A 14,148-nucleotide genomic window follows, 5' to 3' on the forward strand; every position below is an offset into this window, starting at 1 on the left:
TTCCTACCCCTTTTCCATTCCCTGAGCCTCAGGAACAGGTTGCAGGAAGGACAGCCATGAAGCATAAAGGAGAGAGGAGTATCATGTCCCCAGATCAAACCAACCATTGTGGGTGAAAGGGCTTCATCTCTCCCACAGCCTGCAGAAGGAAGCAGGCTCAGAAATAAGCCCACCCAGCATTCTTCCATACCCTAGTGGAAGTGGGTGAAAGGGTAGCTCACTATCTTCACTGGACACCATCTTCCTGTGGCTCACTCACTCCTCACCATCCTACCATTGAAGAGCTGACCACCCAAATTTCCAGAAGGTCAGCTCACTCCCCTCCACCTATTTCCAGAGCTGGGGGTGAACCAAGGCCACAATACAGGCCCAAGCCCACCAATCAGTTCAGAGACCTGTCTCCAAGGGGACAATTCACTAAAAGCTATGTGCTGTTAGTGATTCCTAACTCTCCAACAAAGCTGGTCTTCCTGCTGTGAATGGACCAAGAAGTCATCCAGTGGGATTCCTCTCTGCCCCACGTCAGCTTGAACATTCACCTAAATGCAACTTAAGGGAAAACATGGGGCCCTTTGTGCAGTAGACTTTGTGCAGGTCCTTTGGTTTTTGACCTATAAAAGCCACTGGCCAGTCAGGAGCAGAGCCTCCTGAGGACCAGGTAGGGCCAGCCTGAGAGCTTGGGCTATCCCTTTCAAAGGAATTTTTATTCCTAAGTGGCAAGTGGTCAACTTGCCCAGTGGTCCTTGACATCTCTTGCCACTTCCAAGGACCTTGACTCAGGCTTCAGTTGGTCTACAGTAGAGTAAGTGTTGACGTGAGGGAGAACTCATCTATTCCCCATGCCCATCCAAGCACCAGATGGAGTTGACCCCACCCTCCACTCCAAGGAGGGCATGGGAGTTGGGCCTGGTCAGTCATAACCTTCCATGTTCTTGGTTTTAGCAACTGGATGCACCACTCAGAAAACCAACAGAGCCATCAAATTGCAGTGTGATTTCTGCTGGGACTGCTGAGAATTAAGTAAGTTCATTATAATGAACTTGACTATGGGAAAAGACAAGTCAAATCTAGAGAGGGGAAGGTGAAGTTCATAAGCATAGACTATAGTAAAGAGAACGTAGCTGGTGATACTGTTTGAGTTCCTGGATCAAACCATGACTGATTTATCCTTGCAGTTTGTAGTTACATTAGCCAATACATTCTCTTTGATTTAGGCCAGTTTGAGCCAGTTCTGTGCCTTAAAGTAGTGACAGTTCTCACTAACATATCTTCAGTTCTTTGGATCCTCCTTTGATTTCCACTGTGGACATGGTTGAGTTCGATCAGATTTCATCTTCATAAGTCTCTGGCTTGGGACTTAGCTTCCCTCTGGACTCTGCTCCTTGAGCACATATGTTGGAGACTGCGACACAAAGACACACACACAAGAGACAGACACAACTCCGGCCAGAGGAAAAAGAACTGCGCAAGCAAGCAAGCTTGCGGTTTACTTTTATATAGCCCCCCTGGGCAGAATTCCAGACTGTATGACTAAGCCTTCTCAGTATAGTGCATGTGCATAAATGTTATCGTACAGCAAAAGGGAGTGAAATTCCTGCTTACTGCAGAGTCTGTCCAGAGCCCTTTCTTCCTCCTTATCACAGGAAGGGAATGTTCCCTCGTTTGCAAGGGACCATTAAACTTAAGGCTGTGTCCAGTCTCCTTGGCGAAGAATATCTTGTTTGCAAGCACGTTCAGCCTAGGCAGAGAGTCCTGTTTGCAGGCACATCTCCGCTTTCCCCATTGTGGCCACATTAACCCTTCATCTCCCCCTTTTTTATTTTTTCAAGATATTCATGCAAGGTATGATTAGCTCTTTCAATGATAGCTTGCCCTTGACTATTGTAAGGAATACCAAAAGTATGAGTTATATGATATTGGGATAAAAAGTGAGCTAATTTTGCGGATTGGTAGGCAGGTGCATTATCAGTTTTCAATTCAATTGGTAATCCCATAACTGCAAAACAAGATAACAAATGAGTAATAACAGCGTCAGCTTTTTCAGAATGTAATGCAGTGGCCCATTGAAAATGTGTGCATGTATCTATAGTATGATGCACATATTTTTGTTGTGCAAAAGAAGAAATGTAAATTACATCCATTTGCCATATCTGATTTGCTTGTTGTCCTCTTACGTTGACACCTGGTGAGGTAAACGGTAAAGCAAAGGGTGCACATATGGAACAAGAATGAACAATATTTTGCTTGTTTTCGAGTAATAGCATGAGATTTCTGTAACCCTTTGGAATTGGTATGCTGTAAGAGATGTTCTTGCTTTGCTGCTTCTATAGGATAAAGTAAGGCATCAATTGTAGCATTTCCGAATGATAAGGGTCCAGGAAGGGCGGAATGTGCATGAATGTGAGTAAAGAAAATTAATTCTGAACGCTGCAAGAGCAATTGTTGTACTTGGTAAAACAATTTATCAATAGCTGTTTTAAGGGTCAGTGGAAGGGAGACATGGGGAAGCTGTAGGCAAGAGAGAACAGCATATCGAGAATCTGAAACAATGTTAATAGGAATTTGGGGAAAATCTTGCAAAACTAAATAGATAGCCCACAACTCAGCGGGCTGTACAGAAGAAAATGAGTGAGAGAGAAACTTAGAACTTTCCAGGGTCCAATATCCAGCAGTATTTTTATTTGCATCTGTAAAAATAGTGGGTCCCTTAACTGGAATATCTGAAATTGGGGATTGAGATATCATAGAGTTAGTCCGGAGAAAATCAATCAATTTAGATGACGGATAGTGATTAGAAAACGAACCAGGAAATGAGGCAAGAGAAATTTGCCAGTTTTCATTAAATTGTAAACATTGAGATATTTGAGCAGTTGTTAATTGAGTAACAATCTGGTGTGGTTCATATCCTGACAATTGTAAAATACGATGGCGACCTTTCTGTATAAGGAAGGCTAATTTATCCATATATATAGTTAATTTTTTTGGAAAAGCTGTTAGGTAAGAAAACCCATTCTATTAATCCTTTTTCTTGAGCAATTATACCAGATGGAGAATAAGGGGTATGAAATATTATAAACGAAATAGGTTGAGATGCATGTAAGTAAGTCAAAAAAACGTCATTTAGTCATTGCTCAACAAATTGAAGTTCCTGTAAAGCCAATGGGGTTAAAGTTCGGGGGCTATCCAGAGCTGTATCTCCTTCTAAAGTAGAAAACAAATGTCGTAATTGATAAGTAGGAATCCCAAGTACCGGGCGTAGCCAATTGATATCTCCCAATAACTTTTGAAAATCATTTAAGGTTTTGAGGTGGTCTCTTCTGATTTGCAACTTTTGGGGCCTTATTCTATGTTGTTCCAATACTGTCCCTAAATATGAAATAGGAAAGTCTTTTTGAATATTTTCTGGGGCTATTTGCAAATTGTATAGTCTTAAAGCCTCCTGTACTTTTAGAAAGAATTCATCACGTTCAGCAATACTAGGAGCTGCTAATAGGAGATCATCCATATAATGATATAGAATATAATTGGGGTATTCTTGATGGAGGGATTGTAAAGAGCGAGCTATGAATTCTTGACATAAAGTAGCACTATTTGTCATTCCCTGTGGTAAGACTGTCCATTGATAACGCTTAACAGGCTGAGCATGATTAAGAACAGGAACTGTAAAAGCAAATTTATCTCTACCTTGCAATTGTAGGGGAATGGCAAAAAAAAAAGTCTTTAAGATCTAGCACCATTAAGGACCAATTCTGAGGAATAAGAGGGGGAGAGGGGAGTCCCAATTGCAATGCTCCCATAGGTTCAATACATTTATTAACTTCTCGTAAATCGGTTAACATTCTCCATTTTCCAGATTTCTTTTTTATAACAAAAACAGGAGAATTCCAGGGGGAGGTAGAGGGCTCTATATGACCAAGTTGGAGTTGTTCTTGTACTAATTGTTCTAACACCTGGAGCTTCATTTGTGGTAATGGCCACTGCTCAACCCATTTTGGAGTATTAGTTAACCATTTTAATGGGAGTGCTCGAGGAATTTGAGCAGTGGCTACTAGTTTTCCGGTGGAATAGTTACAAAAGCACCCAAAGGAGAGAGAAGATCTCTTCCCCAAATATTAATAGGTATGTTTACAATATAAAAGGTAACAGACACTGATCTTCCATTATGGAATTGGCATTGCAAGGGATGGGTACTCTTCCAGACATCTGCAATGGAGCCCAGTCCCATCAGCATTAGAGGGCTTTTTTCTTTTTTCCAATCTTGGGGCCATTGTTGAGAAGAAATGACTGAAACATCCGCCCCTGTGTCTACTAGTCCCTCAAAGTTTTTTCCTTGTATAATCAAGGAGAGAACAGGGCGAGAATCTTTGATAAGCATTTCCCAAAATATATGTCACCCAGTACTTCCAAATCCTCCTGTTCGTTCATTAGGAAGAGCCAAAAAGGGATGATAAGGTAGGAGAAGTATTTGAGCAATATGTTCCCCAGCTAACAATGAAAGTGTGGTAGAAGTAGAAACCATAATCAAAATTTCCCCAACATAGTCGGAGTCTATTACCCCAGGAATTATGGTTAGACCTCTCAAAGCCGCACTGCTACGGCCTAATATTAAGCCAAAGGTGCCTTTAGGCAGTGGTCTGAATACGTTTGTTTTTAATTTGTAAATGCCTCCTCCTGGTGACAAAAGAACATTCTCAGCTAGTGGCAAATCAGCAGCAGCACTCCCTGAAGTAGCAGACCGTAAGTCTGAAATCATCATTTGAGGTCCTTTTAATGAGGCATTGACTGGTAACTGTCATTGGGAGGGAACAGGATTGGGGTAGGCGGGACAGCAGGAGGACAGGGAGGAAAAGTCCCCGGTATTGTTCCTGGGCCTCACGGACTTAGGCCCGCAGGATAGTTTCCCGGTATCGGGTTGCCCATTTTGTCTGTTTTAGATTTGCACTCATTAGTCCAATGAAGCCCCTTCCTGCATCGACAGCAAGGTCCAGGAGGAGTTTTATTCCTTCCAGCAAAAGATCTGTCTTTAGGAATTGCACCTTGATCAGCTTTTAATTTCTGACATTCTCTTTTCATATGACCCGGTTTTCCACAATGGAAGCAGTTACCTCCCTTTTGTGGTTTCATTGCTTTGGCCAAGGCTGTAGCAAAGACATTAGCCTGATGCTCAGTGCCTCCTACTCCCGAGCAGGCTCTGATATATTCAGCTATAGATGCACCCTGTCCCTTTAATGGTCCCAGTATACACTTGCATTCAGGATTTGCATTTTCAAATGCTAAAGTTTGTAATAATATCTCTGAAATCTCATCCCTCCCCACAGCCCATTCCACAGCTACCCTCAATCTTGCTAGAAAATCAGTATATTTTCTAGCTCATTGGGGCCTTGCATTGTTTTAACAAAGGAGGGTTAGGCATGGCCAGTAGGCACCACATGGCGCCATGCTTGCAAAAAGACCTGGTGGACTTGTTGTAAGTCCTGATCAGAGTACTGAGCCTGTTCTCTTAAAGCCCGATAATGGCCCTCTCCCATTAATTTGTCCTCGAGAGGACCAGGGGGATTCTCTCCTTCATTAATCCAAGCCTGCTTTCTAGCTTCTTCTTCCCACCAGCTACAAAGTTGCAACCATCGAGAACCTTCCAAGACAGCTTGGGCAATAGATTTCCAATCTAATGGAATGATTAGTTTGCCTTTTCCCAATGATTCCAGCATAGCCAAAACAAAGGGAAATTGAGGACCGTATTGTGCTACTGCAGCTTTAAGATCTTTAAAAAATTTATATTCCAACGGAGTGTATTGAATATTTATCACATTGTCATCTTGCTGCCTCTGGATGGGAAATAATTGTGGGAGATCGATAAAACCACTAGGGGGAGCAGGAAAGTCATCATCATGAAGCATAGACAAAGGAAAGGAGAACCAACAATGTTCCCTGCCCACATCGGGCCGACCAACCGCAGTGGGGAAAAGAGAAGCATAAGGAGGAGCAGAAGGCACAGATTTCCTCTCCTCCTTACGGGAGCTCCACCATTCCTGGAATAGATGGGTCGTTTCTTTAATCTCTTTGCCCTCCTCTGACAAAACTGAAGAAGCCTCTGAATCTGATTCTGAACTAACGGATGTTTCACCATTTCCAGAAGGAGGCTCACCTGTATCCTTACCTTCAGGCAATGCAGAAACCCCACCAACGTTTGGCACATCCTCATAAATTGCCTCTCCCTTCATTGAAGCATTAGATTTAGTTTCATTATCAGTAGATAGCAAAGTCAAAGCCTGTGTTATAGCATTACATAATGTCCATAACTTCAAAGGGATCACATTACCCTTCTGATGTTGCTTTCTCAATTCTTTTTGAATTATTTTCCATTCCTTCAAATTTAACTGTAACTTAGTTTGATATTGAAACCAATGACAATATTGCTCCACCAAGTGAAAGAGCTCACTCAATCGACGAGTCAAGACCTTAACGCCCATGGAGTGGAGAAGTCCTTTGACCAACTCCATGTATTGTGTCCATAATGATGATGAGGAATTCCCCATGATTTTCCAAAAGTTCCCCTGCTAGGGTGAGGAATTCCCCATGATTTTCCCGAAAGTTCCCCTGCTATGGATTTAAATTCCCCCGGGGTTACTCACCCTTTCGGTTTCACTCGAGCCCCACGTTGGGCACCAGATGTTGGAGATTGTGAGTGAAATGACACAAAGACAAGACACACACACAAGAGACAGACACAACTCCGGCCGGAGGAAAAAGAACTGCGCAAGCAAGCAAGCTTGCGGTTTACTTTTATATAGCCCCCCTGGGCAGAATTCCAGACTGTATGACTAAGCCTTCTCAGTATAGTGCATGTGCATAAATGTTATCGTACAGCAAAAGGGAGTGAAATTCCTGCTTACTGCAGAGTCTGTCCAGAGCCCTTTCTTCCTCCTTATCACAGGAAGGGAATGTTCCCTTATTTGCAAGGGACCATTAAACTCAAGGCTGTGTCCAGTCTCCTTGGCAGAACATCTTGTTTGCAAGCACGTTCAGCCCAGGCAGAGAGGCCCATTTGCAGGCACATCTCTGCTTTTCCTATTGTGGCTGCATTAACCCTTCAACATATAATATTGCTTATGAGCCCTTGGCTGAAAGCCTGACTTTGACTCCAAGAGCTCCAGTCTGTTTTTATCTACCACTAAGCGTCAACCACCATGGAAAACCTACTCAATCCATCTTCACTCTTCCAGTCCAGGCAGTTGAGACTGAGCTCAGAGACAGAGAAAGGGCAGGGAAAATGTCACCATGTACCCAGAGGAGGAAGATGAAACCAGTTTCTGCCCCACCACCCAGTACTAGGACATCAGGACCCCTGCCCTCTGAGCCAGATTGGAAGAGGCCCATGAGATTGCACATGATGCTCCCAGCTTATTCCAAGGCCCAGACAAGTAGACACTCCTATTGCCCACAGCCTGGATCAGCCTGGGCAGCCTGAACTCTCCCTCAAGGAGGCCATGAATGGTCTTTACTTGTTCATTCCCTTTTGCAAATGGTCACTTAAGAATGTCAGCTCGATTTTTCCCTGACAGTGATCATGGATCATGGACAGAGAGCCCACCCTTTCCCTAAACCTGTTTGTTCTGCTGTTCTCCTTTTAGACATCAGAGACATGCATTCTAGGATTCCAGAACCTGATGTAAGATGACATGGTAACCTCCACACTCTCCCCAGCCCTACCCAGCATCACCTACATGAACAACAGGGACCCTCGATGAGAACCAGATGATGGCAGAATCCATAATTTTGCAACTGCAGCAGGAAGGAAAAATGGTCACAGCCCCTTTATGAAATGAGCCACAGCATCCAGAATCCTCGAGGAGCAGGGGAAGTAAAAGAAGCTCATGTCAATGGTGGTCAACACTCCGTGAAAACCATCCTCCATGTGGTGCCAAGTTACTCTAACCCCCAGGTCCTCCAACCTTTTCTTGTACAACAGCGAATCGTCCCGAAGTACATCATACTCACAGCTCACGATGCAAGCTTCAGGGAGCCGAGACACTACTTCATTGTCTGCAATCAAGGGTGAGTTCATCACATCTAGAATGATTTTTGTCTCCAGATAGGCAGCCTCATTCAGGGGCTCATGGGACACAGGCAGGTAACCTCTCTTCTTAAACTTGTCTGGGATGTTTTCTGCACCCAGCCACTTCCTGTACTTTTCCCAGACTTCCGCAGGCAAGTGGGTGCCTTTCAATACAGCGCTTCTCCAGGAGGGGCTGATGTCCAGGTAACCACACCAACAATAGAAGATCAAATTCTGGCTGAGCAGTGGAATGTTTTTGTTCTGCTGATAGGAAGGGGACTGGAAATCCAGGCTCTGGAGAGTGGAATAGATGAGGATCTGAGCACGAATCTTGGGGAGATCAGAACGGTCCACAAACTTTTGACAAAGGACTGTTGCCACGGCCCCGCCCACACTGTCACCACAGACTATGACCCGGGCTGGATCCACTCCATACGTATTCAAGGACTTCAAGAAGTGGATTGTACCCACCATGCAGTCTGTTACTATCACTGGAAACTTATGCTTAGGCATCATGCGGTATCTGAAAAGGAATCAAGGAATACAGTTTACATTCACCACTCCTACAGGGCCCAAAACACCTGTGTCTAACATCCTTCTGCCCATATTTCTTCTATAAAGTTCTTTTTCTGAGGCTTGAGAAGGTGAAGTCAAGTAGAAGGCTTAAATGAGATGACAGACAAAGCCTTCAATGCCCAGGCACGTAGGCTCCGAAATGCCTGAGGACTGACTTCTGTCAATTTTACTTACTTCACTGGCTATATCCCCACCAAGATGTTGGCAGTGGATATCTCTTCCTGGCATGTGCATTTAAATGAAACTGCAGGAACAGCTTCACATCAGAAGGAACCACCTAGGCCCTGGGTGATGATGTGTCAGGCAGCAGGCAGGAGACCCAGGGAGGGTCTCTTCAGGTGTCTCTGTGCCCTGTTGAGGTTCCAGGTTGTGTGGTGACTCGCCCAGATCAGTTAGGAGAGAGTGGTGTTTTCAGTTTTTCTGCTTCCTTCAGTGGGTCTCACCAGGGTGGACCTCCCTCTCTGGAGCACTTGGAAATGATGTGGCAGTGTCTGAGATTGTCCTGGTTACAGTGCAGGGCATTGTGTGCATTTGGTGGTGGGAGGTACTCAGTGTGTAGAAGGTACAGGGCTGTTCTGCTTCACGTACAGTATTCCACCCAGATATGCACTGGTAATGAAGCTCTGCCCTGGATGTACTTTGCAAAGACCACCCAGATGTACTTTGCAAATACCACCCCCTATCCAGTTTCCAGATGATGTAATGCTCTAAATACATCCTCCCTTGTGGCTCAGCTGGTAAAGAATCTGCCTGCAATGCAGGAGACCTGGGTTTGAGCCCTGGGTTGGGAAGATCCCCTGGAGAAGGGAAAGGCTACCCACCCCAGTATTCTGGCCTGGAGAATTCCATGGACTGTATAGTCCATGGAGTCGCACAGGGTTGGACACAACTGAGAGACTTTCACTTTCACTTTCAAGGGCCACCCTCAGGAGGAATGCCCCATCTCTGCCTCTCCCTGCTTCTCCCTTCCTCTCTCTCTTCCCTGCCCTCCTGCTCACCATCATCTCACAGCCCATCCTGTGCTCCTGGCATCCCTCAACACCGGCCTGCTACAGACTCCTGGCTCCCTCCCCTTTATTGCCCCTGGGGCTCCTGGAATCCCAGCATCTCCGCATCCTTGCCTTACTCACCCAACTGCTAGAACCACCGCATCACTCTTCTTGCACAAATTACAGCATATGCCATGGTGTGTTTCTAAAAAATAAAAGGTTTGAAACATTTAAGCTGGGGAGGTTAGCAGGCTCCTCACCTGCCCCTTCTTAAGGACAACTTCAGAGGTCAAAGGGCTGGGTTGATTCTAACAAGGTTTCGCAGATTCTCCTCCAGCTGTAGTCAGCCTTCCTCTCTACTTTATCACTCTCCTCTGTCGAGCTGTCTCAACAGCTTTCTCTAAGACTCACCCCCACCCCACACCTGCAACCCTATTGAATCTACAGTGCATTCACAGCATCTGAGAAGATGTCTGACCATGGAGTACAGTAGTTCAGTAGGTGAGCTATGGCTTCAGACCTGAGTTCAGATCCCAAGTTTTCCTCCTTTTAGCTTGACCTAAAGTTGTACCGGGTGGGTCCCTTCACCTCCCTGAAGCTTCATTTCCTCTTCTATAAAATGGATATAATGACAGTGATAGGGTTGTTGGGGACTTAGATGAGATGCTTTTCAATATATATTAGGTGCAGACAAATATGTTTGATTCCACTTACACGAGTTACGTAGAATATAGAATAGTCAAATTCATAGTCAGAAAGTACAGTGGTAGATGCCAGGGTCCAGTGGGGTGTTGGGAAGAGAAATGAGGGCTGTGTTTAATGGGGACAGGGATTCAGTTTAGGAAGGTAAAAAATTCAGGAAATAGATGATGATGAGAGTTGTACAACAATGTGGATGTATTTAGTGCATCTGAACTGTACCAATAAATATGTTTCATATTATGTGGCTTTTACCACAATTTAAAAAAATTTACAAAAAAGATTATGCATCTACACAGATTCTACAGTATCTGCCATGTAAATATTAATAATGTCAACAAATAAATATTGCCTTATCATCATTGATTATGCAAACCAAAACAAAACCACAGTTGTATTAAATCCCTTATTCTCAAAGTCTACAGCAAAGGGACCCTGGCATTCCACAGATCAAGAAGTACTATGTAAAGGTGGTTTTTCTCTCTAATTTCTCCACAATGGAAAAAATTAAGACATATAACATTGACTCAATTTTGCGCTCATTTCCCCCCCTCCCGAATTTTTCTTTACTCTTTAGTCCTCCTGTCTGTCTGTACCAGAAATTTGTCTCAAGCAACACCTACTGTGAAACACACTTGTGTTTTCATTGTTTTTAATCCTTATTTACAACTAAATAGAGGTGGTGGTCACACATTTGAGTGTACTAAATACCACCGAACTGTACACTTTAAAATGGTGAATTTTATGTTGTATGAATTGTTTGTGTGTGTGTATGTGTGTATATATATATATATATATATATATATAGAGAGAGAGAGAGAGAGAGAGAGAGAGAGAGAGTGAAGTCACTCAGTCATGTCTGACTCTTTGTGACCCCACGGACTTTAGCCTACCAGGCTCCTCTGTCCGTGGAATTTTCCAGCAAGAGTACTGGCATTGCCATTTCCTTCTCCAGGGGACGTTCCCAACCCAGGGATCAAACCCGGGTTTCCCGCATTGCAGGCAGACGCTTTACCATCTGAGCCACCAGAGAAATCCTTAATATATATGTATGGTATATATACATATGTATATAATCTGGGCCTCGGTAACTGTCCTGGTATCCCCTGGTCATAATAGCAGCTTTGAGACCCCAGGAAGATGATAGGAGTGCCACCTCCTGCTGAAAGGTGGGTCCACCTGGCTGTGCTCTGGGACATCATACTCCAGGCAAGGGATCTAAGGAAAGGACTCTTACTCAGGCTCCCTAAGATGCCCCCGCCACCATGGAAGAACACAATGCCAGGCCTGAGACCGCTTGTGGATGCCTTGGGCTGGTACAGCTTCACAGGGATTGTCCCAAACCGGAGGTCCTTGACCACCACATCCGGATGCTTCCTTAGTGGCGGCAGATCGTGAACGAAACGGACAAACTGGGGCATAGAGCAGATTCTCAGTTTCTCAAAAATCATCCCCTGTTGGTGAGAGAAAAGGAAATGGTATGAGAAGTGTTTCAGAGTATGCTGTGTCAGGGGTCTACCACCGCAGTACCCTCTGCAGAGTGGTGGCAGGCTGGACCACAAGCCTGCAAGTCCCCCACTGTGCCTCCATCACCTGCAGAAAATCCATCCTCACCGAGACCCTCACTGCTCCAGTACCAACACCTCTCAATTCTCTCTCTTCAGACACCTAGCTCCACAAACCAGGCTCTGGTCACCCCTCAAGGGCCTCTGGAAAGGCTCCCACCTCAGTCTGCACGTGTGGTCTCTTCCCAGGGAGGCCTTTCTGGACCATTCTAGTCATCATGGCCATCCTAAGCATCTGCTGCTATTTTAAAGAGTGATAATTAAGCCAAAGATATTAAGAAGAGGTGGCAAGAATACATGGAAGAACTATACAAGAAAGATCTTCACGACCCAGATAATCATGATGGTGTGATCACTCACCTAGAGCCAGACTTCCTGGAATGTGAAGTCAAGTGGGCCTTAGAAAGCATCACAACGAACAAAGCTAGTGGAGGTGATGGAATTCCAGTTGAGCTGTTTCAAATCCTGAAAGATGATGCTATGAAAGTGCTGCACTCAATATGCCAGCAAATTTGGAAAACTCAGCAGTGGCCACAGGACGGGAAAAGGTCAGTTTTCATTCCAATCCCAAAGAAAAGCAACGCCAAAGAATGCTCAAACTACCGCACAATTGCACTCATCTCACACGCTAGTAAAGTAATGCTCAAAATTCTCCAAGCCAGGCTTCAGCAATACATGAACCATGAACTTGCAGATGTTCAAGCTGGCTATAGAAAAGGCAGAGGAACCAGAGATCAAATTGCCAACATCTGCTGGATCATGGAAAAAGCAAGAGAGTTCCAGAAAAACATCTATTTCTGCTTTATTGACTATGCCAAAGCCTTTGACTGTGTGGATCACAATAAACTGTGGAAAATTCTGAGACCTGCCTCTTGAGAAACCTGTATGCAGATCAGGAATCAACAATTAGAACTGGACATGGAACAACAGATTGGTTCCAAATAGGAAAAGGAAAAGGAGTACGTCAAGGCTGTATATTGTCACCCTGTTTATTTAACTTATACGCAGAGTACATCATGAGAAACACTGGGCTAGAGGAAGCACAGGTTGGAATCAAGATTGCCAGGAGAAATATCAATAACCTCAGATATGCAGATGACACCACCCTTATGGCAGAAAGTGAAGAGGAACGAAAAAGCCTCTTGATGAAAGTGAAAGTGGAGAGTGAAAAAGTTGGCTTAAAGCTCAACATTCAGAAAACGAAGATCATGACATCTGGTCCCATCACTTCATGTGAAATAGATGGGGAAACAGTGGAAACAGTTTCAGATTTTATTTTGGGGGGCTCCAAACTCACTGCAGATGGTGACTGCAGCCATGAAATTAAAAGACACTTACTCCTTGGAAGAAAAGTTATGACCAACCTAAATAGCATATTCAAAAGCAGAGACATTACTTTGCCAACAAAGGTCCATCTAGTCAAGGCTATGGTTTTTCCAGTGGTCATTTATGGATGTGAGAGTTGGACTGTGAAGAAAGCTGAGCACCGAAGAATTGATGCTTTTGAACTGTGTTGTTGGAGAAGACTCTTGAGAGTCCCTTGGACTGCAAGGAGATCCAACCAGTCCATTTGGAAGGAGATCAGCTCTGGGATTTCTTTGGCGGGAATGATGCTGAAGCTGAAACTCCAGTACTTTGGCCACCTCATGCGAAGAGTTGACTCACTGGAAAAGACTCTGATGCCTGGAGGGATTGGGGGCAGGAGGAGAATGGGACGACAGAGGATGAGATGGCTGGATGGCATCACTGACTCGATGGACGTGAGTCTGAGTGAACTCCGGGAGTTGGTGATGGACAGGGAGGCCTGGCGTGCTGTGATTCATGGGGTCACAAAGAGTCGGACACGACTGAGTGACTGAACTGAACTGAATTGCATAGTGGTTGTTTTTTTAAAGGGATGGTGGGGCAGAGGGAGGTCTTATTTTTTAGAGATACCTAGAGAAATATTTTTAGATAAAAAGAATATGATATCTAGGATCTACTTATGAGGAGATGGGAATGAGGGGAAACATAGGGGCACAGATGAAGTAAGATTGGTTGGGAATCAATAATCATGAATAATATGAGTTGAATGTCTGAGGCTTCTTTATACTATTCTATCTCCTTGGGTTATGTCTGTAAGTTTGCATGATAAAAAATATAAACAAGTAATGTGGGCTCTCCCCCAGGCACTCTCTTTCTAGTGGTTTCTCATCCTTTCTGTACCAAGAGCACTTGGGCTTTTAGCAAAGTTTGTGGCCTTTTCACAGAATACATTTGAATA

At 44.3% G+C, this 14,148-nt stretch overlaps 1 protein-coding gene across 19 annotated transcripts in view; it reads right to left on the bottom strand.

Moving 5' to 3' along the window:
- Positions 1-6,736: 6,736 nt before the first annotated feature.
- The window catches only part of AADACL3 (arylacetamide deacetylase like 3), a 189,815-nt gene continuing 182,403 nt past the window's right edge, over positions 6,737-14,148 (bottom strand). For all 19 annotated transcript variants that reach the window (XM_069546055.1, XM_069546071.1, XM_069546054.1 and 16 more), the window contains 3 exons: positions 11,558-11,774; positions 9,763-9,826; positions 6,737-8,579 (listed from right to left, as the gene is read on the bottom strand). In XM_069546055.1, coding sequence (XP_069402156.1) covers positions 7,805-8,579; positions 9,763-9,826; positions 11,558-11,774 — 1,056 coding nt within the window. In that variant the 3' untranslated portion in view covers positions 6,737-7,804. The remainder of the gene's footprint in view (positions 8,580-9,762; positions 9,827-11,557; positions 11,775-14,148) is intronic.

The sequence above is a fragment of the Ovis canadensis genome, chromosome 12 (assembly GCF_042477335.2).
Source record: "Ovis canadensis isolate MfBH-ARS-UI-01 breed Bighorn chromosome 12, ARS-UI_OviCan_v2, whole genome shotgun sequence".
In the NCBI taxonomy this organism is placed as follows: Eukaryota; Metazoa; Chordata; class Mammalia; order Artiodactyla; family Bovidae; genus Ovis; species Ovis canadensis.